This window comes from Chroicocephalus ridibundus, chromosome 3 (assembly GCF_963924245.1).
Source record: "Chroicocephalus ridibundus chromosome 3, bChrRid1.1, whole genome shotgun sequence".
NCBI classification, from domain to species: Eukaryota; Metazoa; Chordata; class Aves; order Charadriiformes; family Laridae; genus Chroicocephalus; species Chroicocephalus ridibundus.
Genome location: NC_086286.1, coordinates 91,093,205 through 91,119,131, shown reverse-complemented (window position 1 = coordinate 91,119,131; position 25,927 = coordinate 91,093,205). Strand labels below are relative to the sequence as shown.

General features: G+C 43.4%; 3 protein-coding genes across 5 annotated transcripts in view; 1 reads left to right on the top strand and 2 right to left on the bottom strand.

Annotated features, from left to right (window-relative positions):
- PGM3 (phosphoglucomutase 3) lies at positions 1–11,377 on the bottom strand. Of its 3 annotated transcripts, none has more exons than XM_063330094.1 (13): positions 11,075–11,163; positions 10,449–10,654; positions 9,683–9,867; positions 9,111–9,178; positions 8,664–8,797; positions 8,327–8,522; positions 5,703–5,860; positions 4,623–4,706; positions 3,806–3,904; positions 3,372–3,488; positions 2,587–2,709; positions 1,626–1,799; positions 1–1,000 (listed from the first exon to the last, which is right to left on the bottom strand). In XM_063330094.1, the coding sequence occupies exons 2-13, from the start codon at positions 10,650–10,652 to the stop codon at positions 914–916; spliced, it is 1,629 nt and encodes a 542-aa protein (XP_063186164.1). In that variant the 5' UTR covers positions 10,653–10,654; positions 11,075–11,163; the 3' UTR covers positions 1–913. The 3 variants fall into 3 exon arrangements, with proteins under 3 accessions (XP_063186164.1, XP_063186163.1, XP_063186162.1); XM_063330093.1 differs by lacking the exon at positions 11,075–11,163 and adding an exon at positions 11,275–11,347 and having other exon boundaries at positions 2–1,000; XM_063330092.1 differs by lacking the exon at positions 11,075–11,163 and adding an exon at positions 11,238–11,377 and having other exon boundaries at positions 7–1,000.
- A 13-nt stretch (positions 11,378–11,390) lies between these two features.
- On the top strand, positions 11,391–14,322 carry RWDD2A (RWD domain containing 2A). Its single transcript, XM_063330095.1, has 3 exons — positions 11,391–11,678; positions 12,054–12,272; positions 13,379–14,322. Exons 2-3 carry the CDS (start codon positions 12,075–12,077, stop codon positions 14,054–14,056), a joined length of 876 nt encoding a protein of 291 aa, XP_063186165.1. The 5' UTR covers positions 11,391–11,678; positions 12,054–12,074; the 3' UTR covers positions 14,057–14,322.
- A 5,258-nt stretch (positions 14,323–19,580) lies between these two features.
- ME1 (malic enzyme 1) overlaps positions 19,581–25,927 on the bottom strand; it is a 183,226-nt gene continuing 176,879 nt past the window's right edge. Inside the window, exons 13-14 of the mRNA XM_063330091.1 lie at positions 22,109–22,207; positions 19,581–19,946 (exon numbers count right to left, since the gene is read on the bottom strand). Of these exons, the coding sequence (XP_063186161.1) occupies positions 19,788–19,946; positions 22,109–22,207 (258 nt within the window). The 3' untranslated portion in view covers positions 19,581–19,787. The remainder of the gene's footprint in view (positions 19,947–22,108; positions 22,208–25,927) is intronic.

The following is a 25,927-nucleotide window of genomic DNA, read 5'->3' as shown; positions in this document are numbered from 1 at the left end:
TTTTTTTTTGATCCATTGGAACTTGTGCTTATTTAGCAATCTGGAAAGTGTCATTATGCCAGGAGTTCATACACTGAAAGACACACTTGTCAGAGGTAGATACCCTGAACTGAAATATGCGGAGGAGGGTATTTATGTATTTATAACATCGCATCCCATTACCCTGCCCCTGCGCACTGCTGGGGAGTAGTGCAAGGGCCACAGAAGACAAGCTTGTCTCTGGCCTTTCCCTCTTAAAAGCGATTATAAAGATTATTACAGCAAATTGCTTTCTAAGCAAGACTTTAATGTCATAAAAGTATCTAATGATTAATATTATTGCAATCATATGTTTTTACTTGCAAACGCTCTTTTGTTATTTCGTTTCCCCCTTGAACCGAGGTGAAGTGAATGTCAAGACCAGCACCAACCTCTGCCTTAGGCTGTTTGCCCACAGACGACCGGATTCTGTGGGAAGGGAGGATGATGTTTCCGCAGCTCCTGCGAGCACAGGCACAACAGAGCTCGAGTCACACGCAGCTACCGCAAGCGCGCCGAAGATGGGGGGAGCTGGACTTCAGGCACAACGTGACAGTAACCTATGAAATACACTGGGTGGGGGGCAGAATTTCTTCTGGGCATGATCAGGCTGCTGTCTGTTGAGAAGTGAGTCACCTCTAAGTCACTTCAGCCTCAGAAGTCAGACAAACTCACAGAGGGAGGGGGGAGTGTAATTCAGCAGCAAGAGCATCTCATTAAGAGGTAAGTTGTTAACAGAGGTGAAGAATAAGCAGAACAATATTCTGCTCAGTTCTGATTAACCTTTGCTATTCTCAGGAAGGGCTGGGTATGTCCATATTAGCAAATGGTAAAGAAAGTAATGTTAAAAAAAATAAGTCAAGTTATGAACTTTAACTGTAGTTTGTATCAGTTGTTACATAGGCTGGGGCGGTGCTCCTTTTCCACCAGCGAGGTGGTAAACAGCCAGGCTCACTTCGTGGGCGAGGGCATCCGCGTTCTCCTGTGGAATGTTTCAAAAGTCAGTTACTTGGTGTCAGCATGAGAAGGTTAGAGCAAATACGCAATAGTAAGAGGCAAGCGTTTTCCTGCAAATGTTGTGCTCCCCGCTCTGTCATCCTGAGGTGTCTTCTGCCACTGTGGTCATGCTGGCAGGAAGAAGCAGGGAGGTACACGTGAAGGGGGAAGAGCAGGAGCACTGCTTTTGCTGTCAACTTTAAGTTCACCTGTGGACTAATTCTTAACAGCAGACAAAGTGTTGGGTTTTTTTATTTTGCCTCTTATGAAATCATGCAGTTACGGGCTGCTTTGGTAACTTTTTTCTTGACCATGACTTCTCAGAAAAGGCTGATTTTTTCCTTTCAAAGTCATCTAGTGTCATATCTGCCTTTATAAACATTTAACTTTTAAAGATAAACATTGAGAACAGCAAACATCACCTTTATAAATAAAAGAAAATCCAAAGAGACTTTTTGTGATCACTCAGGTTTTCTCCAAAGTTAGCACGTGTTAAATGTGATGACGTGACGAGTATGTAAACATCCTTCTCCCTCCATCACCCAATGCTACGCAGAAGATGGTTTAACATAAACAAATCTACTTCATACATGAGGTGTTTAAGCTCTGACCTGTGTGTCTGCTTCAGCGTATATTCTGACTACATCTTCTGTTCCTGATGGACGGACAAACGCTCGTGACAATTTGTACTCCTTTACAAGCACATCAATTTTCTCCTGCAGTCCTGGAGGTGTAACCGCCCGCCGTTCTGCATCCGTTGTGTCAATAACTCTCCTGTCTGCAACCTGCGGCATCAGAAACAGCCAGTTTATTTGTGCGCTGGAGTTGTATGATAAGAGCAGAACGGAAAAGGTCACAGATAAGACAGAACTTCACGTTCTGAGGAAGAGCTGAATTTGGGAGTTCCCTGCTTAACTCCAACACTTTGGGATCTCTGCTCAGCTATAGCTCAGCATGGATTAGCCAAGTCCTGGGGGGGGACTCAGCTTGGAAAAAGAGTCAGTTCTGAACATGCCTCCTTGGGCAGCCTCTGAACTGAACCCGCAACTTCTCCTCCCAGTAGATCAGACAGCTTAAACTTTCTCTTCTGGTAAATTTGGAGCCCAGAGTTCCCTTGCTGTGTTGAATAGAATGCCACCACACAGGAGGCTGTTCTGCTCAAGCTCTTTGAGTACTGAAGATAAAGAAATAAGAGTTTGAACATTCAGTTCATACAAAATTCAAGCTATACGCAGCAAGAAAAATCCAGTTGCCCAGCAGGCAGAGACCTTAGAAAAATAGGATTTTTGTACGTTGAAAGGTAAGAAAGAAATTCTAAGTTAAAATTTGCACAGTTTTGGTCAGGTTTTTCCATTTAACATAGTTGGCTATTATTGCATCAATTTTATAAGTCATATTTTTATTTTAGTCCAAGTGAAATTCTGGTCCCTCCTCTGGGTTGGTTGTTTGGCCTACTTCTGCCCTTTAATGGGCTGTTTCAGCTTTGAAATAAAGCTTATCTAAATTTATGCAGGCAAGAGGTGCTCACAGCAGGGGCCCAAGTGACCTGAGCATGAGTGGTGTGTAACTCACCTGAACTTTGAGCAGCCGATTGGGAAGATCGGTGTAGAGGGCATCCCACTGTTGCACTGTCAGACCTTTCAAAGCCAGGATTGCTTCAATTACCAACATGTCTGAGACAGCATCGCCGACTGTCTGTCAACAGGAAGGGAAGAAACACTGGAGCAGTCAACAGTGAAGAAACGAAGGCACGATTTGATCAGCGGAAGAGAGTGAAAACGCAGCCAGGCTGACGTGCCTCACTCGGGGTAGCTGAGGATGGGTGGTTTGTTGGTGGGGTGCTGTTGTTTTGTTTTTAACTCCTTATCACGCTGACCCTGGGGTAAGAACAGCAGATACTTGTAACAGCTCTGCCAAGGGCAAGTGCTAGTCCTCCCCTCACCTTTGTGCTGAGGGGCAGAACAAAGCTGCTTAAAGCTGGTCTCTGAAGGACAATTTGGCACTACCCCAGAGGAATAACGTCTGTGCTAAGACGGGGAGTCCCAGTGTTGTGTGGACGTGGGCACTGGATCACCCCCATCCTCCCGTACCCCCTAAGTTAGTGAAAAACATCACATGAAAGGTTACTTGCTGTTGAATCGTGAACAAGTCCCACCCCTTCTTTGGGTCCTGAAACATAAAGGCTGCACCAGATAAAAGCATTCTGCATCCGCTCAGGAGAAAGTATTAAATCTCTCTAAAGAAGGCTGTTCCTGCTCTTTTCTTCTTGGGCCCCCCCCCAGCAGCCTGACAGGTACTCACAAACAGGGTTAGCCCCGTGACTGTCAACATAGCGATTTGCTTCTCACAGTTTTTACCTGATTAATCAGGTCAATCATGTTTTCAAGCACCTTCGCTGCTTCTCTTTTTTCATCATCTTTCTCCTCTTTTGCCAGTTGTCTTACTTTAGTTTCAGCAGCTTTACTAAATAATACCTAGAATAACAAGACAAGTTTGTCAAGATCAGCCCTCATCACGGTATGTGCTGCAATGAGGAAAAAGCTTTTAGCATTTAAGTAAAATAACTGTCATTAATGTTTTCTACCATGAATTCCCATCCCTATATAAAACACAGGATTTGGTGACAATGCTACAATAAAAAAAGTAAGTGGAAAAAAGTCTGTTCTCAAACAAGGAGAGAAAAGTCCTGTTTATAAATGTAAACAGGAAGTGAAAGACCTCCTTCCCCATCTAATTCAACTAAAATGTTGTACATATTGGCTGATATTACACATTACGTGCTTATACTTACCGTACCATGTCCGTTTGCCTCAAAATAAACACCAACATCAAACTCCTGGGCCTTGTGATGCAAGTGCTTCACCCCTGTTTTGACACAGTGCACAGGTACCTGCAGCCCAAGGATACGCAGAGAACATCAATGGTGTCAGAGACTCTCCTCCGTAGATGGGAACGGCGGGGAAAGTGCCAGGAGCCGAGCAGCACCCTGGGTAAACTGTTACAAACTAACCACCATTTCACAACTACGGATGCCCCAGAGCTAAAATTATCTGCTATTTCTGCAGATCCAATTAAAAAAATTTCATTTATTCAAGTGGAAATAAAGGCCGATTTTTTTTATTTTTTAAATAAATAAACAAAACCCCAAACCAAGAAAAGTACAATGTATTTTATGATTTCAGGGAAAACACCAGATTTCTATCCAAACTGAAGTAATACGTTAGCTCAATTTCCATATTGAACAACATTTAGCCTGTTGCAGAAAATGAAACAGCCAGTGGCAAAGCACCAAGGAGCCTTTACCGACTCACTTCATTGCAAAGCCATGAAGTCCACAACTTGTTCCAGAAGTAACAAGGGATTTTGTTTAGCTTTTGCCAAACTTTTTTTTTTTAAACTAGTAAAGGCTGACTAGAACTTTTTCAGCTTTGCTCGCTTGCGTTTCCTTTTTACCACCAAATCGCTGCTGCAGCTTTGAAAGAGTCATTTATTTTAGCCTAGTTTAAGTTTTCCTAGCAATCTTATTACAGTAGCATTTATTTTAAAAGTAAACAAGCTTGCAGTAAAGAATATTTACAGAAAAATACCAGGAAAAATATGGAGAATACCTTCAGTGTTTCCTCGAGGTAGCGTGTCGAACTCCCATTGGCATATGCTGTTTGTACCACTGCCATCTTTAAGGCCTGTCCCACCTGAGCAAACCAAGAAGCAAAAAGCGCTTTACTGCCCGATAGGCACACAGCCAGACCAGTAGGGTAAATGGTAGGATAATCGGAATAATTAAACATACGTTCTCCTACAGACACTTAAAAGTCCTGGGCATCGGAGGAAGGCACCAGCTCACAGAGAACTTCTATACGGTTAAGACAACAGGAATTCTGTTCAAGTTTTTGCGTATCTTTTTTTTTTGTGGCTGGCTTGAAGCAGCTCTCCAAGCTGTAGGCTTTCCAAACCCCTCTTCCACATTCAGCAAGCTCAGTGCACTGGCCAGACACACGGCGTTACATGAGGCCTTATACACACGCGGTAAAGTCAAAGCTTCCAGTGCAAAGCAAGCAAAGGCTGGTGGCAAGCACAAGTTCTCCTCACTGGCCAGCTTCTCTGCCACAGCGTAAAAAAGCAAAGACAGGTACCTTGTCTAGGTTTAGTATCATAGACACCAAGTCTAGGAGGACTTCTGAAAAAGAAAAGCTTTTTCTCTTTATCCCCTGTGGAGAGAGGACGCTCTGCGGCAGACTGGTTTTGGAATGGTGACATACAAACCCCTCCATTGCCACGACCAAGTTCTCATGCAAATGTAATGCCCAACCTTCATAAAGCTTCGCAGAAATGTTGAGGGAAGCACTGAACCCCAAATTAATGAAATATTCATGAAAGATACCGAAACAAAGAGAAGGGAACATCAATACTTCGTACACTGAAACTGGAAAAAAGTTCTCTCCCACTGAGAAAAGGTTCCAGGTTAAAATATCAGTGCTCAGATTTTTATCTGGAGCGTGGAAGTCATACCCTTGTAAAAACACCATTTTAGCCATACCAGTGAGGTACAGGATTGATCTCTTTTTAAACTGGGTTCACTTTAGGTAGATGTAGAGAGACCGCATACATACAAACCAACACAGCTTCCTTAGACTATTTTACACTTTACAAATTCAAGTGTCAGCATTCATTTCATACGTTAGAGTTACCTTGGCAAGAAGTTCTTTAAGGAAGATACTAATTAAAGTTGCTATTTTATCTCCATCTATTAAGTGAAAATGGCCAGTTGCATCCTTATAGTAGTAAACAATTCTATCTGCATCGCCATCAAATGAGCAGCATCTCTCATTGGGCTTCATGTCTAGCCCTAGTGCACACAGAGTTAAAAATGCAAGTTAGAGAGAGAAAAAGACACAAAAATGTTTAAATTAGTCCCAGTGCAGATCTCATGTGGAAATTAGCTCTGGGCAGACACACACACACACACACACACACACACAACTAATGGTCTGAAATAGACATTGCTTTTCCTAAGAGACTGCAACAGGGAAGCTGTATTGAAGGCAACTGAAAAGTGCATATTCATCTCAAAAATATAAATATTGATATAAAAAGCACAGGTTCTCTAAACATTTACTACACTATGTCTTCTCCCCAAATGTCTATGAAAATCAGTCACAGAACATGTGTGTAGTCACATCTCTAAATTTTGGAAATAAGCGCTGAAATAAGTCAATTATGGCACAAAGTGAAAAACCTGGCAGCAGAAGAACATCCACCCCTTTTCTCTCCCACTCAGTCACCACAGAGCATATTGAGTCGCACACATCACCCACAGACCGAGCCAAATCACTTTCCCCCGCAGAGCAAGCCAGTGTGTGCAGGGTGACACGCGGGCATGAGCCTGAAGCAGCGAGTGGCAGCTGACCTCAGCTGGACACGGGGCAGCAGCATGCTGCGCAGCCCTGGCCACAGAGGCAAACCACACTCAGGCAGAGGAGGGCTCCAGAGCCATGTCACCTGCCTTTCCTGGCAGGTGGCAGCTCCACTGTGCACTCTTGGTACAACACTACTGTGTACTTCACCCTCCAAGACACATGGGAATTAACTATTTTTTCCCTTGCATCAAAAATGTTTTTCTTCAGCAAGTATTTTGGGCCTTTTTAACGTTATTCCATTCCCACTTGACACATCTGCACCTCCCCTTTGCTTCCTTTTGCACAGGAGACACACTCTCCTAATGCAAGACAAGCCTGTGTCCCCATGCCAGCGAAGCCACCACTGAAGTGCAACTACAACAGGAGGCAGTGCATAAATCCTACCATTGAAAAACCAGCCCCACTCCAAAACAACCATGACCAAGACTTCTCAGAGCTGTACAAAAAACATACAAGTGGATCTGCTGGCCATAAAATACCTCACGTTTAGTTCGATGGATATTCAATTTATACAACAATGTATATAACGCAAAGAGTACCTGCCTCAAAAAATTTTCCAGGCTTAATGCCAATAGAGAAATAGCTGGAAAGCAGCCACCACCTGACACAGCAATGCCATACAAAAATTAACTGCTCTTTTATTAAGGTACATCTTGCTTTTCTTTAAGATAAACCTTATTAACATTACAGTTAACATTAACCTCAGAATCCCTTTCCCACAAACTGCAGCTGGCCATTCCCTAGGCTGATTTCAGAGTCCGAACTCAGCAGGGAGCTCCAAAGGGCAGACTGCACGCTGTTAACTCCTTCTTGGCAAAAAACACTTTAACACACAAGCAGACAGGAAAACTGTCCCACACTGCTGACACCTCGTCCTTCAGAGCACAGGCAACCATACCGCAAAACTTGCCTGTTTCTTCTCCTGCATGTCTACAGGGACACAGGACAATACATCCCACTGCCACTGAGGTCCTCAAGCTAAAGCATGAGGTAATGGCAACTGCAACATTTAACAGGTTGAGACTCCCCATGACTCTAAACAGGAAGCTGTTACCACTTAACACTTCAGAGAAATCAGATCATTTATTTCAGCGAATGATTAGGAAACCACGTTCTCTTTTCAGAGCACATCCCTGCATGGAAACCATCAAGGGGTCTTAAAGCCACAATCCAGATGACACACAAGCATCCACCGCCAGGAGGGACTGCCGCTGTGTTGCTCCCCTTTCTGCTGCTCCCCTTTCTGCATTTCTCCAGCACGCGAACAGCGTAGCAAGAGGGGAAACAACACTGTACTTCAGTGTTCAGATGCGGCTAGCAGCTGCAGTGCGGCTGCAGATGTCAAATGGAGAGTCCAGTTTAGCCTCAAACTAGCCTGCTCCCCCAGTCCAGGGATTTTCTTTTATGAGCTTTACGTGAGGTCGGTTGAAATAATTTCCTCACTGGTTTATGTTAATCAGTCATTCTGCTGGCATCAAGCTGCTAATTATCCCAGCTCTTCCTCAGGAACCTGGAAAAGTGTCGGCAATCCCATCCCACAATGTAAATGTTTTTTGATAACACAAAGGGAAGAAAAGTAAATAACAAACAGTAAGACAGTCCTGACTGATCTTTGGACTGCACCAGCTTCACACTCAGACCAGGATGTCAAACGTATTTCAGACAGTCAGAGACATGCTGTACTCCTCCAAAAAAATTAGACTAACATAAAACCAGGGATGTGCCAAACCCAGCCCTACGATTCTCCTTTTCCATTGCGCAAGCAGAACGATTCACACAGTCACTTAGTAAGAAACAGGGAGTTCAGCTCATACAAAGATGATATGTCACTGCTAGACTCTGAGCCTTCAGCTCTGGAGAGGAGGTAAAAGGACATAAAATTACAGACTACATACCTCTAGGTGGTTTCTGGTGAACTTTCACAAAATCTGCACCACATAAGTGATTGAGTTTCTCCTTGGTTCCATCATTATATAGGTGAATTTGCACCTCCTTTGGAAAGTAGGGCTGCATTTCTGATAGTTTCAGGGCTCCTATTCCATTGGCACAGTCAATCTTCAGGTGCCTCTGACTCTCTCCAGAGCTGGGAGACTTAGCACAAGGGAAGAAGAGGCAAAGTGAACTCATACCCTAGTGAAACCATGAGGCATGCTGAATTTGAAATTTCAGGCTAACAAACAGAAGACATTCATTTTGTACATTTGCATGAAGAAGACAACATCCAGTATTCACCTGTTTTATCAGCTCCGTAAAAGCTTTGGATAGTTTTTTGTAGTAACCTTCCAGCGTTGCTTTCCCATACTGCCCTTGGGTGTTCTGACAGCAGACCATGTAATGTAGCTGTGGTGTTGTCACCAGACCATAATCTAGCATAAAATAAAAGGCACAATATTCAGAAATAGAATAGTAAATTGATTCCCCCTTAAAGGCTGTACAGTATTTGCTATTCTACAATAAACAGACAAATGTGGTACAGAAAACCCATATGAAATTTTTCAAGTTCTGTTATGAAAAGACGAACCCTCCCACCTTGCATTAAAGCCATAAAACTACTCTGAAAGAAGACTGTTACAAGCAAAAATGGAAATGATGTCTGAGCCACTGCTTTAGGGCTACATAACAGAGTCACATTTACATAAAAACTTGAAATCAGACTAGAACTGCAAAAGTTTAACATACCATGGTACTGACCACCTAGAACGGAGATACCATCTATTACTGACTGTGAAAGTTTCTCGCTGCTTGGCCTGGAAAACAATAGATGAAACTGATAACCTTTGCAGAAGACATTTATGTATGGACTTGAGAAGGAAGCACATGTGAAAGTAGACTCTACAAGCTTCCTGCCAGTAGACTTGGATTCAATATGAAGAAATCCATACCTTTTTCTATCGTAGGCCTCTCCCAACAAAGAAGTTTGAAAGCCACCACCCCAGAGAATTGCAAAGACAAGTAAACTGTTGAACATACGTGGAGGTCACACAGTACACACAGAAAAAACAGCCAAACCCCCAGTAAAGCATCCTGTTCAGAAACAGCACTAGGAAGTTCTCATAACTACCAGGGAAGCTAATATAGGAAAAGCATCGGAAAACTTTTGTTTATTGCTATAATCATAAATTAATAGGTAGCAGACCAGACAAACAAAAACCCCATAATCTGGCTGTGGAGGGCTAAACTTCCAAAAGCACCCATGAACAAAGCATTGGCACTTCCATAAAATCAGCACACACACAGCATTTTGTAATTACCTGGTATCTCTACCAATAAAAACTGAAGCATCCTGGTGCTGGTTCACTGCTGCTTTTTGACAGATCTCAGTTATTATTTTCTGTAATTCTTGCTCCTCTGCATTTGCTAGTTGTGTAGCATACTCTTCCCAGGAAGGGTGCAGCATTTCTCCAAGAGGATCAACCAGCTTTACGCCATTATCTTCCTTATAAAAAGAACAAAATACAGTAAGCCTAAAAGGGGGAAACTTAATAAAATCTCTTTGAAGACAGCTGACATATGGTTCAATCGCATAGCTTCTTTAAATATGGAGCATTTCTGGGAAGCAATAGGTTAGCTGTTTATTTAAACCTCCAACGAGCCCAAAAAAGTAATGTAACCTGCATATTAAGTACCGACTTTTTCACTATTATAAGGGGAGAACCTAATAACCTGGCATGCTCCACAGCAGCAAAAGTCTAAATGCCAATTTTGTAATTGCTGCATTTATTTTTTAAACTTGCAGATTTTGCTCAAAGGTTTATCTCTTCTCAAGAGTCCTCGCAGCTTGCCAACGTTACAAATTTCCTATGTTACAGCATTTCCACGAGAGAAAATAACGCTTGTGTGTACAGAGAAAAGTAACTTCAAACATGCCCGGGATCATATTTATAGGGAGCAGACTAAACACACCCTTTAAGCAGGTCCAAGCGCCTTCAGGATCTGGTCTCTCAGTACCACAAAGAGCTTTTGATTCCACTAAACCAATCGCATCTACTTTCTTTTTAAAGAAAAGGTTGTTCTTACTTCAGGATTGTGAGATGCTGTAACCACGATGCCAATAGTAGATGCCACGGCTTTGGACCTGAGAACTGCCAGCAAGCCCATGCGGAACATGACGTGATCAAGCTGTTCGGCCTTGGTGCGAAATCCGGCAGTGCCATACTGAAGAGTGAGTCCAGCAGGTTTAGGATGCAATGCTGAGTATTTCTTAAGGGCTTCAGTATCCATTTCTAGAGAAGGAAGTAACACAGATACAAGTGAGAGAAGTCAAGTCAGTAAGTTTCACAATTTGCACTTTGAAGTGCAGATATCTTAAACCGTTCACATCAAAACCCTTGGTGGGACTGCGAAGGGGACCACTACCAGAGTAATTCAGGAAGGAGCCCCTACATGCCCAGTACAGCATCGGATAAGTGGAGCTCGACCAGATTTCACCAGACCACGAAGGTGATTTAGGTGAGGAAAGCCACCATTCTCAGTCAGCTGCACCCAGGGATCCTAATAAAGTTATTGCAAAGGGCTGGCTATTTCTCACTGTAATGTTAGCCACCCAGTGGCCACGACTCCATCTATTAACTTTTGAGCTCAAAAGCAGCCTGTCCTCCCTCCTCAAGCCCTGATAGCCACAGGGAAACCCCCAGCAGCGTCACCTGGATGTTTTACTCAGACACCGGCCCTTCACCGACCCACCCCACGCCCTCAGGCAGCCTGAGGTGCAGACAGCCGTGAGGGCCGGCAGGAGAGGCGGTCACCCAGAGGCCCTCCACCACAAGCAGCCCCTTCCCTGCACGCCTGAGGGCCTCGGGGACCCACCCGAGCCCACTCGCGATGGGAGCGGAGCCCCACTCACAACCGCTCAACCTCCACCCGCCGCAGCCGCCACCACCGCAACGCTCCCCTTCCGGAGCCGGCGCGGCCTCGCCCTCAAGCTGCGCCCGCCCATTGGCCACGCCCACTGTCAATCAGAGCCGGGGGCCGGGCTGGGGGCCAGGGTTGGGGCCGGGTTGGGGGCTAGGGTCGGGCCCCAACTCCGGCCTTCGCACCGAGCGCGCATGCGCGCCCTCTCGCGCAGCGTCCGTTTAACGGCCGCGCCGCGGGCTGAGGTGGCGGTTCTGGGTCGTTTTCCTTTCGCTTCAGCAGGTTCCTCACTGGGTGAGGTGGCATGAAGAGACGTGTCGTCTCCCTCTTCGCCTCCCTCTTCGCCCCGGGTGCCGGCCGTTCTCTGCCGTGGCGGTTGAAAGCAGTGCGGGACAGGTAAGGCTGTCGGCGCCAGTGCGCGGCCCGGTGGTGGCGGCCGCCGCTGGCAGGCCGCCGTTCCGCATCCCCTTCGCCTCTTCTTCCTTGGCGCAGGGCCCTTTCTCCAGCTTAGCTGTGGAGCACGCCCGTGAGGGACTAACTTCTAAGCGTTTTACACCCATGTGTATTTAATCATAGAATCATAGGGTTGGAAGGGACCTCTGGAGATCATCTAATCCAACCGCTCTGCCATAGCAGGGTCTAGTGCATACTCTGCCCTTAAAAAATAGTGGGGTTTCCCCGTGGAGGCCAGCTTATTCGGTTGCACGGCGTGGTGCTGAACCTCACTGCGTGTTAAACCTCCCGGGTTTGACTCCAGGCCTCTCGTTGCAGGTGTGTGTGGAGGGCAGTGCAATGGCTGTCGCAGTAAAAGATTGCCTGGAGCTCCAGCTGCTGGAAGTGGAAATGCTCCTTTCAATGTTTCCCAAAAAGGGTGAAATAAATCTGGATGAGGATGCTGTGCCCAGCGTGCAACGCTACCTGAGAAACAGTGATGGACGTCTGCCCCCGCAGCTCGAATATTCAATTGCTGTTGATGTAGGGGAGCCAAAGGTGAGAAATTGCACATGGATGTGTTCATGTGTGTTGTTTTCATTACTCCTGGTGCATGCAGACGCTTAAAAACTGCACTAAAAAAGGGGGGAAACTCCCTCCCTTATTTGCTGTTTCAAAAGTCAAGAGTAACAAAGAGCTCTTGTTTTAATTATTTATTTGACTCAACTTGATTTGGGCAAGAAAGGCTAATAGAATGATAGGCACAGACAACCGATGCGGCAGATCGTCAAGGAACTTGGAAAAATAATTAGTCATTTCACAATTCACTTCTCTGCAGGACTAATAATTTGATTGTATACTGTAGTGAAAGTCTCCTTATGGTATACAAGAGCCTCAAGCACCAGGGGTGCATGAATTCTCTCCTGCTCCTGGACCAGATGCTGGGTTCAGTTTCCAAAAAACTGAAGTGTTCCATTTTAAGACGCTCTAGGAATAATCGAGAGAAATTCAACAGCCTGTGGTTTGTAGATGAGGCAAGATAATCTAGAGGTTTCCCCGGCCTAAAATACACATAAATCTTTTTATGCCCTATAATCCTGAGAATGTTTCCTCTGAATGGGTAGGGTGAATACCTGCTTAAAATAATAATAATGCCTCTATATACAATAAGTACTATCATAAACACTGTTCTGTATAACTCTTGGCCTTGTTTTCCTGGGATAGATCCAGCTACTGGGCTGAGTTCTTTGATGAGACGTGTGTTTGGTAAGGACCAAGATTCTCAAAAGCCACTTGTCCCTTGCTTCAGACAGACTGGTAGTTTATCGCTGCAGCAACACTGAGCACGTCCTGAGAACATGCAATAGAAATATCCCTACAGGGTAACTGTGTACCTTCTTTCAAGCCACAGCGTTATTTCACTAAACAGCAGAAGATAACATTAGATATGTTATCTAATAACATGGCATGTTATTAGATGCCAGCATAGTGCAACACAAGGAAAGGAGCTGACAAAAGCAAAGTGGAAGAAGTAATTCCAGTCTTTAGGATGTTGCAATCTTAGTTACATCTCCTCATAATCTACCTTTGACAGGGAAGAAGTCTGAGGTGTCTTTCAGTAGCTGCAGAATTCATTTCCTTTTTGTGTGTGTTCTGTTTTTAAGGTAAAAGTGGAATTGCAGGTACTGCTGCCTCATATGTATCCTCATGTAGCTCCTCAGCTTTTTGCAAGATCAGATGCGCTGCACAGACAGCAACAGTTGCAGCTCAACACTGATCTGGCTTCTCACATCAGCTCTTTGGATTCAGGTGAAGTGTGTGTATACGAAGCTGTGCAATGGGTGAAAGACAACACCTTGCCTTACGTGGAAAACAGTAAGATCTCTTCTGAAAGTGCTTCAAAAGAAGTTGTAGTTAAAGAAACACTGCATCGCATGTGGATCTACAGCCACCATATATACAGGCAGGAATTGAGAAAAAAGATTTTTGACTGTGCAAAGAAGTTAAATCTGACTGGTTTCTGCCTAACAGGAAAACCCGGTGTCATCTGTGTGGAAGGACTCAGAGAAAACTGTGAAGAGTTCTGGCGTGTTATTAGGTATCCCAACTGGAAGCATATTTCATGCAAGCATGTGGAGAACATAGAAACAGAGAAGAGCATTGATACTCTTCGTCTCTTTTGTGCTTTTGAAGACCTACAGTTTCAGGCGCATGGTGATTATGGCCTGAGGAATGACTATCACATGGATCTTGGACAGTTCCTAGAATTCTTGAAACAACATCAAAGTGGACATATTTTTCAGATTTTATTTGGTGTCGAAGGCAAACTTTCAGACAAGTAAGAGAAACTGTGTAAGGAGTTCTAGTTTTGGACAGCAAGAGGTAACACTAACATTGAAATACCGTGCCTTATAGCTACTGTGGAAAGAGAAACTGTTTAACATACGAGAAGAATGGTTCAAGTAGTTGAGCTTCTGTTCTGAATTGCCATATATTTTTCAGAGGTGTTTACTTATTTTCTGAGACCCTAAAACTGGCATTTGTCACTGTGAGCCATGCCTCAAAGTGCTTGCAAGGTGATAAAAATCCCACACTGTAGTATCCTGAATCACACGCTTCTGTCTCCTTGTCTATGCTGTGCTGTGTGTTACTAAGCTGAGGTGCAGCCTTGTAGTTAACTTCCGCATACAGTTGTGCGATATCAGAGTGGCTGCAGTCACAGACTAACATGGTTTCCAACACAAAAGCACAGCCAGCTCAAGGAAATCTCGCCGCTTGTGCATGCAGTGTCTTCTACTGCTCCACAAATCATCTGCTTTGTCTACATTCAGCTAACCCGTGAAATGCAAAGGCTTGTGTCCAACCACAGGACTAAGCTTTGCTTTTAAATAAAGGGCAGGGGCAAGGAGAAAGAGGCCCGTATCACCTGTTCCCGTATATTCTTTGGGTTGTACCTATACAATTACATTGCTAATATCACTGTTTTCACAGTCCTCTTCATATCTCATTATGGTCCAGTTATGTTATAGTAGTTTTTCAGCTGCTGAACTCATGGTATTTTATATTTACATTGGTAGGCCAAGCACCTTGGAAATGACAATGTGTAAGATGAGGCAGAAATTTAGTGTTTCCTCTGTTTTTCCCCTACATCGAGTAGGGGACTCGATTCTGAAGGGAGTGGAAGGTCCCATATGTAGGCCAGACCCAATCTGTAGGGAAGTCTGCTGTCTCCCTGGGGCCAAAGTTAAGGATGTCCAGAAGAAACTCCCTACCCTAGTTAGGCCTGCTGACTACTACCCTTTATTGATTTTTTCAGTTAGGCAATGATGAAATTTCAGGAAGAAGCCTGAGGGCAATGAAGAAAGACTTCAGGGCCCTGGGACGGATGGTTAGGGGATCAGGAGCACAAGTAGTGTTTGCTTCTATCCCAACAGTTGCGAGGATTGATGAGAAGATTAATAGGAAATGCCAGCTGTTCAATGCCTGGCTCAGAGACCGGTGTCATCGGCAGGACTTTGGGTTCTTTGATTATGGGCTGCTTTTCAGGACGCCAGGCCTGCTGGCAACAGACGGCAAAAGCCTGTCTCAGAGGGGGAAAAGGGTTTTAGGGCAGGAGTTGGCGGGGCTCATTGACAGGGCTTTAAACTAGATTCGAAGGGGGATGGGGATAGATCCAAGCTTGCTAGCAAAAAGCCTGAAGGTGGCATGCTGGCACTAGACTTGGAAAAGATAGGGGGCGTAACCAGGCTCCTTAGGAATAAGTCTGGGGGTGGCAGAATTTCGGCTCCTGCCAGTAAAAAGGAGAAAGGACTTATAGCCCAGCTGAAGTGCTTATACACTAATGCATGTAGCATGGGCAACAAACAGGAGCAGCTGGAAGCCATTGTGCAGCAGGATAATTATGATGTAGTCGCCATCACAGAAACGTGGTGGGATGACTCACAAAGCTATAGTGCTGCCATGGATGCCTGTAGGCTCTTCAGGAAGGATAGGCAAGCAAGGAGAGGCGCGGGTGTGGCCCTGTATGTTAAGGAGTGTTATGAATGCTTTGAACTAAATGATGGTGACAATGAGACTGAGTGTTTATGGGTAAGAATCAGGGGCAGGGCCAACAAGGCAGATATCGTAGTAGGAGTCTGTTATAGACTGCCCAATCAGGATGAGGAGGCAGATGAAATATTCTATAAACGGCTGGGAGAAGTCTCAAGATCGCGAACTCTTGTCCTCGTGGGGGACTTCAATTTGCCGGACATCTGGGAATACAATACCGCAGGGAGGGAACAGTCTAGAAGGTTCCTGGAATGTACTGGGGATAACTTCCTGACACAGCTGGTGAGAAAGCCAACTAGGGAAGGTGCCCTGCTGGATCTGTTGTTTGTAAACAGGGAAGGTCTTGTGGGGGATGTGAAGGTTGGAGGCTGTCTTGGGAACAGTGACCATGAAATGATAGAGTTTTCGATTCTGCGAGAAGCAAGGAGAGGGGTCAGCAGAACTGCTACCTTGGACTTCCGGAGGGCAGACTTTGGGCTTTTCAGGAGCCTGGTTGACAAAGTCCCCTGGGAGGCAGTCCTCCAGGGCAAAGGAGCCCAGGAAGCCTGGATGATTTTCAAGAAGGAAGTCTTAAAGGCGCAGGAGCAGGCTGTCCCCATGTGCCAGAAGACAAGCCGTCGGGGAAGAAGACCGGCCTGGCTAAACAGGGAGCTAGTGTTGCAACTTAGGGAAAAAAAGAGGATCTATGGCCTCTGGAAGGAAGGGCAGGCCACTCAAGAGGACTACAAAAAGGCAGTGAAGCTATGTAGGGAAAAAATCAGGAGGGCCAAAGCCCAGCTAGAACTAAACCTGGCTTCTGTTGTCAAGGACAACAAAAAAAGTTTCTATAAATATATTAGCAATAAGTAGAGGACTAAGGATTATCTCTGTCCTCTAGTAGATAGGGCTGGCAACATAGTGACCAAGGATGAGGAAAAGGCTGAGGTACTTAATGAAGTCTTTGCCTCAGTCTTCAGCAGTAGGACCAGTTGTTCCCTGAGCACCCAGACCCCTGAGCTAGAAGACAGGGATGGGGAGCAGAGTGAAGCCCCTGTAATCCAAAGGGAAATGGTGAGGGACCTGCTTCAGCACCTGGAGGTGCACAAATCTATGGGGCCGGATGGGATCCACCCAAGCGTATTGAAAGACCTGGTGGAAGTGCTCGCCAGGCCACTTTGCATCAGAAAAGAAGGCCAACAGCATCCTAGCCTGTATCGGGAATAGTGTGGTAAGCCGGACTAGGGAAGTGATCATCCCCCTGTACTCGGCACTGGTGAGGCCCCACCTCGAGTGCTGTGTTCAGTTTTGGGCCCCTCTGTACAAGAGGGACATTGAGGTGTTGGAGCGTGTCCAGAGAAGGGCTACAAAGCTGGTGAGGGGTCTGGAGGACAAACCTTATGAAGAATGACTGAGGGAGCTGGGGTTGTTTAGCTTGGAGAAGAGGAGGCTGAGGGGAGACCTTATCACCCTCTACAACTACCTGAAAGGAGGCTGTAGAGAGATGGGGGCTGACCTCTTCTCCCTGGTGACAAGTGATAGGACGAGAGGAAACAGGTTCAAGTTACGTCAGGGGAGGTTTAGATTGGATATTAGGAAACATTTTTTCACTGAAAGGGTTATTAAACATTGGAATAGGCTGCCCAGGGAGGTGGTGGATTCACCATCCCTGGAGGTGTTTAAAAAAAGGGTAGATGGGGCACTGAGGGACATGGTTTAGAAGTGGCTTTTGTCAGGGTAGGTTAAAGGTTGGACTCGATGATTTTAAAGGTCCCTTCCAACCTCAGCAATTCTATGATTTCTGTAACATACAGAAAAATGAAAAAACTATATTTGTATTATATATTAAATAAAAATACATAACCTTTACCAACATTTCCTATGTCAAATTAGTACTGAGAGACGATTTTCCATCACCTTGTAACAGGAAATGATATTAATGGCTCATTAGGCAGCATTTTTCTATGGGGTGGTGTGCTGAGTGTGTATTTACATAGTGAATTGCAATTCAGTCTTCCAGTTTATAATGGATTATCATACTTAAATGTCATGAATGTAATACGTAGCTGAAGAATGCTACTGAAAAGTCCCCAGTAGCTGTGCTCTAACAAAACCACCATCTTGCTGCCTTCCACTTGAGAACCGTAATATGAAAATTGGTACTGAGCAATGAAAGCAGACCGTTGAGCTCTAGAGAGGTTTGGCTGTTGGAAGCTAAAAACCAGGCCATTTCAACACCAGCTGTTTGAAGACTCTGTTTTCAGTACACTCAGCTGATGACTAAAAAAATAACATATTATTTCAATTAAAACACAGGGATGTGTTTTAATACTTTTCTCTCAATAGCAATATATTGAAATACAGAGGATGGCAGTATTTCTGGTTGATCAGAATGACGATGAACAATTCTTTGGTTTGTTTTTTTTTTTTTAAAACCCTGATGTATGAGCACAGATTCCGCATGATCATGACTCAAAAACAATAAACCAATTTGCATTCGGTCCTGTTGGGAAGTTGCCACATGATAAACTTCTTCCTTTAAAGTAGCAAAATGAACCGGTTTAGAAATAGGCCTTATCTATGAGATTTCAAGCAGAAGGAAATGAGGAAGGCAGCACTGGAATAGGTCAGAAAGTCTGTGCAGGAGGATGGTCAAACACTTCGGCATTAGAGCTGTCTAAAGCTTTGTTTGTTCATTTTTTCTACAACAGGAAACTGCTAGTAGTACCATCCAAGTGTATCCTCCTAAGGAAAACCATAGACTCCTGAGTTTTCTTTCTGGAAATGCTAATTATGAATCCAGAATAATGCAGGTGGTGAGTAGTGTCCCCGGATGCTTCCGGTGAGGTTTGCAGAAGGAATCACTTTTTTTGTAAAAGAGTGTCACTGCCCGGTATCACTTTTGATAACTGTCTGACAGATGAGAAAGGGTAAAAAAAAAAAGTAAGAATACATCTCTAGTTGAAATTAGTGTGTAAATGAACGTATTCAGCATGCTGAATTACCAATGAAGTTGCCAAAACCATTTAAAAGACAATACTGAAGAAATTGAGCTAACAGATCATTCAAATAGTAGTAAGCCAGAGAAATAACGATGAACTCTTTTCCCATAATAATGATTCATTTAGTAGACCTCGGCTGGGTGATTTGGGAGTTTGTTGCAAAGAATGATACTTCATCACATATGATGTGTGTTTAAGAATACCTTGGCCTCAAATACTACAGGAATTCACAAGGTTTAATACATAAAAAACCTAGCACTATCCAGATAACTGATGTTTATAAGAAAACAGTCAAAAAAAAAGCCTATTCATAACACTTTGATACTCCCTTTTTGTCAAGAACATGGAGTCCAAGCACTTCCATGAACTTCAGCATATCAGAACAGTAGTTATCTTAGTGGGGAAATTAAATTTTTGATCGTTTACAGGTCTTCAGCTTAGCTAAGTAATGTTAAAATACTCTAGATGTGAACAAATGGTTCTGCAAGTTCAGTTCTTGTTAGAAAATTTTCGTTACTCTACACCGGAGTGACCAATAAGGCTTTTCTTTGGAGGAAAATATTCTAACCTTACTGTTGTTCTAAGTTTTGGCTTTGTTTTTTTTAAATAATAGCTTGACAATTTATGCAAATTGCATTGTGACCTGTCATGGATTAAACAGGCATCGTACACATTTCTTAATTTTCCATGGTACCATTTGTCTGCTTAAGTTCTCATTGACATTTGTGACAAAACTCTCAACTCAAGATACAAACACTTATTTCGATAAAACATCTGTGAAACTATAGTGTAGGATATCTCAATTAGAATAACAATCAAAATAACCAAACAACACAAATAGATTTCTCAGATTAATTTTTATTATCTGATGTATAATTAATATGATTTCTTGATCTGAGTTTCTAACCCAATATTACAATTTAGAAAAAGTTTTCTGCATCTTAAAAAATTAGCTATTCTTAGGCTTCCTAAGAAGCCTAAGAAATGTTCTGAGTATTTTAATGCTTTGTAATTGGTGCTAGTTTGTTCATTCTTCATTAAATATTTACAGTTTCACTTTCATGGCTTCTTCAGGCCAGGTGTAGGAGTCAGCCACAAAGCTGTTATAATCGGTGGTGTAAACCTGAGAGCGGATGAAGGCTTCTAGGTCCTTGGGCTGAGGATAGGTGGAGGCAGTGTTATTCCTGTAGGCTTCTTCTGCGATCTAGAAAGATGCATTAAAATCCAAATCAGTGCTGGTAAACCACTTGCGTACATTTAACAGGACTTAAAAGTAGGAATTAGTTCAAAATCAAGATAAGACTTCATCTTTTCCGGTGCTGGCAGTCACCTATATTCACACTGGATCCAAGCTAGTATTCAACAGGTAAGACGAGGAACAGGATAATGTTTGCATTTAAGTGAGTCTGACTCATGCTGCTTTTGGACAGGATTACGTGTCTTTGCTGTGAGAAATACAGTGCTCCTCCTCGCCCAGTAATACCTTAGCTTTTATTGTGCTGTGGTGGATAAAATATTCCACAAAACCCAAGCACTGAGATATAGTTTTTGCTTTTCCATCACCAGGTTACCCTGGTTTACCCTCTTCTCCAAAGCACTGTAAGAAAAGTGTGATTTGTTCAAAGCCTCCATGCTCCCTGCATATTAGAGAAGTTTATTATTTGCCATAGTTTGACAATGTATTTCTTAAAGGTAAACTCATGATAAAAAATTAGTCCTACACAGTGCACAGGTTTAATTCTAGAGATGGCTGGGAAAAATACGAATATTCGCTTGCTCTTTCCTCACCCAGACCATACCTAAGTGAAGCAATTATGCATCGGAAATATAGCTGCAACAAAAATGAAATTTAGAAGGGGTTGGAGCCCACTCAACACATCAAAGTAGCCTCTCACGTCTGAAGGGCACCTACTTGAGAAATCTTTAGAGTGGACATTCCTCTGTGAAACTAAAGAAGTTTGACAGGCTGGTTTTAGGTGGCAGCACTGCGTGGGAAGCAGGTCTGCTTCAAACTGCACTTGGCAAACAGACAGACCCTCCTACTTTGAATGAAAGGAAGACGGTCTCCTTCCTGCTCTCCTTAGCTCTCTCCTTAAAACATAAATGTTTCATCTTGGTGAGAAGCTGAGACCCCAATTTGCCATATTTAGATTCCTTTCTAGGATTACTCTGAAGCCCAACTTGATTTGACAGAGCAGCACTTTGGGTGTTTACGTAAGGGTTCAGGTTCAGGTCTGTGTGCATAATTATCAAGGTTGAATGAGGTCTGAATTTATACCCCGCGTTTGGTATGCCAAAAAACGTTGAGAGTATTCCTCCCCTGGAAAAGACAGAGGCCATTGCTAAACCTCTTGGGCTGGATGAGCCAGAATAGGTATTTGCAGGAATAAAGGTTCAACAGGGATCAGGCAGAAAGGATCATTTGGTGACGTTTTCATTTTTTGCATTTTATATAACACGCACAAGTAGAGGAGAAATTTCTATCAGTGTGTTCCTGCCAAACACACAGGCACACAGTTTGATTTCGCCTGAGGAAACCAGGTAACATTTTGACATCTACAGAGCAGAGTCATTACTGAGTGAAGCTCAGGGAACTGTTTCAAGCGTGAAGGCTCCTTGTTATTCTTTCAAAAGAATATGCAATAAGTGGAATTATTCACAGTAAAGTGACCAAGACAGAAAACAATAATTGGAGCAAAAAAGGTCACAGACCAGCAAAACAACCTCCTAAAATGCTGCTTCTCCACCCCGAAAAGACAGAACAAAGGAGGAACTGGGATAAATACATTATTTGAAAGCTTCCTCTTCTTCTTTCCAGGACAGCCGAATTTCTTAAGAAACTGTGGGTTTAAGGTCAGTTACTGAAAATCCATCTATATTTGCCAGTAAAAACCAACCAATCGAACAACCCCTGACCCAAACCTGAGCCACAAACAAAAAGCATCCCTTGTAGTTAGTTGTTCTGATAGGCCAGAGTAAGGATGGGAACGAATGGGACATACGCCTGGACACAGGGTGACACGCGCTCTCTTGACAGGCAACTGATAATCATGCAGGGCCAAAAGCCTTCAGCTGTGCAGCTCGTGTGGCTGTACGCCTGGGGACCTGCTCCTAAACTGGTGGACAGTACAGCTGGGGCTCTACAGACGTAAACACTTGCTATAGTTCCGTATCTTTACTTCTTGTATTTGGATTACATTTACATTTATGAATTTAAATTTAATTTTGAGACTCCTACTTGTCCAAGATTGATTGACGTAAACTATCTTCAACTTGTGTGAAGGTGTGCTAGGTGATCAAAGCAAATGCTCAATTATGCAGAGAGCGTGGGAAGAAAAGCAGCCACAAAAAAGCAAAATGACTTACCCTCACAGCAATTTTCAACGACACGTGCTGAATAGTGACTAACGGAGGGTACAGACGACCTTCCTTTAAATTCTCCTCTGAAACTTGCTGGGCTATTACCTAGAAATAAAGCAGACGTGTTTAACTTGAAATGCAGGTGCAGCTGTAGCTTTATTAGACGGTGATCTAGTGTTAAGCAAAGAAATGGCTCCGCTTTGGCAAATCACGCAGATACTGCTTAATCCACCTCGGCAGTGTTTTTTACAATAGCCTTATCATTAGGAGCTAGAAATTTAAGGAGTTAAGCCCTTTTCTCACTTGGATAATAAGACTTATTCAAGTCTTGAATAAGTCCATGCCACACATAAACTAGCAAGTAGTTCACAGCGAGATAGAAATTCCAGCCATCAATTGCAGTTGTGTCAAAGACTTCTAAAATTAAAGAAGCACCCATTATTCTGACAGTTGTCAAGTCACCCTGTGCCGAGAACAGAGCTGAAACCCCTAAGTGTAAAATGCTTTCAACAAAATTACTGGTGGCTGAGCAGGTTTGTTGTGTGTCAACCACAGAACAAAGTAAAATAAAATTAAGATTACGCAGGGACTTTTAAAGCCGTGCTGGTCACTGCAGTCGGGTTTAGAAATGGAGGGTCTAATGCTGAGACAGAAAAAACACTGCTGCAAGAAAATGTCTGTCCCCGCCGTCTGTCCTCACCACTTGAAGGCTGCAGTGGGTCTGTCATCTCAACCATACCAAGATGGTGTATATATAACTAGAGAAATTATTTTGCGCTTTGCTTGATTTTTCACCAGACTGACCAGAGGAAACAAGGAATGATACAGAAGTTCTGACAGCACGTCTGAGAGGAGCATCTCCTCCATGGCCTGAATATTCCTGCCTCATTGTCCTAGCAAGACTCCAGGAATAAACACATCAGGAAAGCACAGCAACTTGGAGAAGTAGGTTTTTGCTGATTGGCCATATAAAAACCCTTCTATTACCATGAGGCGTGAGGACATTCTCTGCAGAGTGAGGAGAGACACTGCTGACACTGTCTGCTTAAGAGCTTCCTCTATTCCTGCAACAGACACCTTTCAAGAAGCAAAGGGTCCTGGGACCGCCTTTGGGTCTAATGATATTTCTGCTATCATTAGCTAGAATTTATTTGTCATTTGGGGATCTGAAATAGAAAATAGCCTTTCAGGGTGATCCGGATTGGGATTTGCTGAGCCTGAGAATCAGTGGATGCCAGTTTGCTAACCTGTCTTCTACTCTGTAATCTCTTCAGTAGACTTGAAGGTCTCATTTCTTTAACTACCCACCTTTGTACCTTCTGGGGAGCTGCTAGTTAGAACAAAATCTAAATACCTTCTAAGCAAACTACGCACAAACTTCATATATTAAAAATGGTCTGACTTTATGCAGATTTTAATAGCTACCTTCAGTAACATTCTCTACTACAGTTCTCAAAACAAATTATTAAAAAACATTAAGACACATTTGCATCAGCAGAATCCAAATTTCAAATTTCTCTACCTTGCTCTGGGACAGAAGGGAAATGACTGAGGAGGGGATGTCGCCCTCTGAACAGCTGGAAACATGTAACAAGGAAAGGAGGTTCTTTGTATAGTGCAAGCTTATACTTCTTAAATCTGTTACAGTTTTTATGAGCAGTTTCCATTGATGTCCAGTACATTAGGCTTGCTCCTGGAGTATATCCCTCCGTTTAGTTTAATCCAAAAGCAAACCAGTCCCCCTCTCCTCCCAAGATCATGCCACACTGTGGAGCAAGGTGGAGTGTGTAGGGACACCAGGGAGATGTGCTCCAGAAGACCATTCTGATGCAAAATAGAAGAGTAATGTAGAGGCACCTTTAGTGTTCCCATCAGGAGAAATGATACATTTTTGTGCAATTACAACTTTAGCTAACAAAAGGTTAGAACCAAATCAGTGACTGATCCAGGAGTGCTACTGCATGATGTGACATGTAGGGATAGCCTGTGGATGGATGGAAAACTCTGGTCTGGGTGGCATCTGGTGGAGCCATGTATGACCCATCCAGAGGTTCTGAAAACACCAGGCAAGTCCAGGAAACACTGTGAAATGCAACCGATACCATGGCCCAAAGAGCAAGCAAGAAGTGCACTTTGGAGGGAACATTCCGGGAAGATACTTGAAACAGAGCACAAACTGCTTCCCACAGTTCCTGCTGCACGTGGGAAGTAGGACCTTGTGTACGTCGCTGGCAAACAACTAGGACTGCGTCAGAAGAGATGCCTGGCTATCACCAATTCATCCTTCCGGGCAGAAGTGGGTAAATAGTTTGAATTAAAGAGCAAACACTGCAGCAACTCCAGGTTCAAAAAGAAACAGTGTTCTTTCTCTTCTGCAATCTACCCAGCGTGCTGGTAGGTGTAGCAAGTTTTGCCATTCGGAGTGGAAATGCTAACAAGGGCAGTAAGAGATCATACTCTTGTTGAGTATAACAAGTAAAGGAAAATTATTTGTTTGCATTTTAATCCGATATTGAAAATACAGCAGCGATAAAAACCCACTAGGGGGAGCTAAAACAACGTAAAATCTAGTTTTTGCTTTCCGTAATAGCAAGTGGGTTATTTAAAAATGACAGGCGGCCCTTTGATGAAACAAGATGTGCACCTGAACGTGTAAAGAGGAGCTTACAACATGAGAATTCTGCTGCTAGCAGTTTAATGGGGCTCTGCAGGGAAGATGAAATCTGAAGAAATCAACAGCAAGTTGCTGCTAGGGTAATGCATCACTGCAAAAAAAAAAAGGTGCAGGAGTAGAGTACTTCTGTTTTGCGATGGTGTTGACAGAAGGCAAGCCACAAAACATTCGGGCAGGGCCCAAAGTGGGAGAGGTCACAAGCGTAACTATACAGATGCCATGCTAGTCCTTCTGATGTACTCCTCTAACAGCATTAAAAACTCTGCAAAAACACAGAAACAGGCATTTTCAAAGAGAACGACAACTTCTTCATGTGGTCTCTGAAAAATGATCCTTGAGGACATCAGTTGAGCGGCAGGGGAAAAAATGATGAATCAACATTTGGAATTATTAAGAAAATAAGAGGTGACAGAGAAAATGTAATTATACCAATGTATAAATCCACAATGTAACACCGCTTTGAAGAGCGTGCGTTTCTGCTCCACTTACTTCAAACAAGAACGGGATGGAATCATGAGGGGTATAAAGAATAACAAGGATGATCAAAAGGTTATTTTTTTGTACAAGGAGACAAAAAATAATTAAATAGACTTGGGAGATAAAAGAGAAGACTGAAAGAAAATAGAAAATACAGAAGACAACTGAAGGTGAACATTTCTCATGGCACTATAGGGAACCCAAATCATCAGACAGCAGGAAATTGTAAGAGGAGAGTTTCTTTTTCTGCAGAACTCATAATGAAATTGTGACTCTAATTGCCAAAAGATGTTCAAACGTATAAACATGTTTTAAAAGCCACTAGGCTCATTTATGAAATAGAAATCCATGTAGGGATAAAACTTCCAGTGCAGGAATGCCATATAGTGCAGAAGCTGAGAAGCCATTTCAGCAGAAGGTCTATGTTTTCCCCTTATTTATCCTCTGTTCCTCAGCTTCTGCTACTGATTACTTTCACAGGATGATAATGGGCTGTTTGGATCTTAGGTACAACGCAGTATGCTGTTTTCATGTCTTAAATTTTAATTAATTCAAGTTTTTAATAGAGAAATTAGCAAAGCCTTATGGCAGAACCTAAATGAAAGGCAGCCAAGACAGGACGAATGGCATAAAGCAATTGGGGACGTCTTGGCTTTTGGAGAACGTATTCTCTA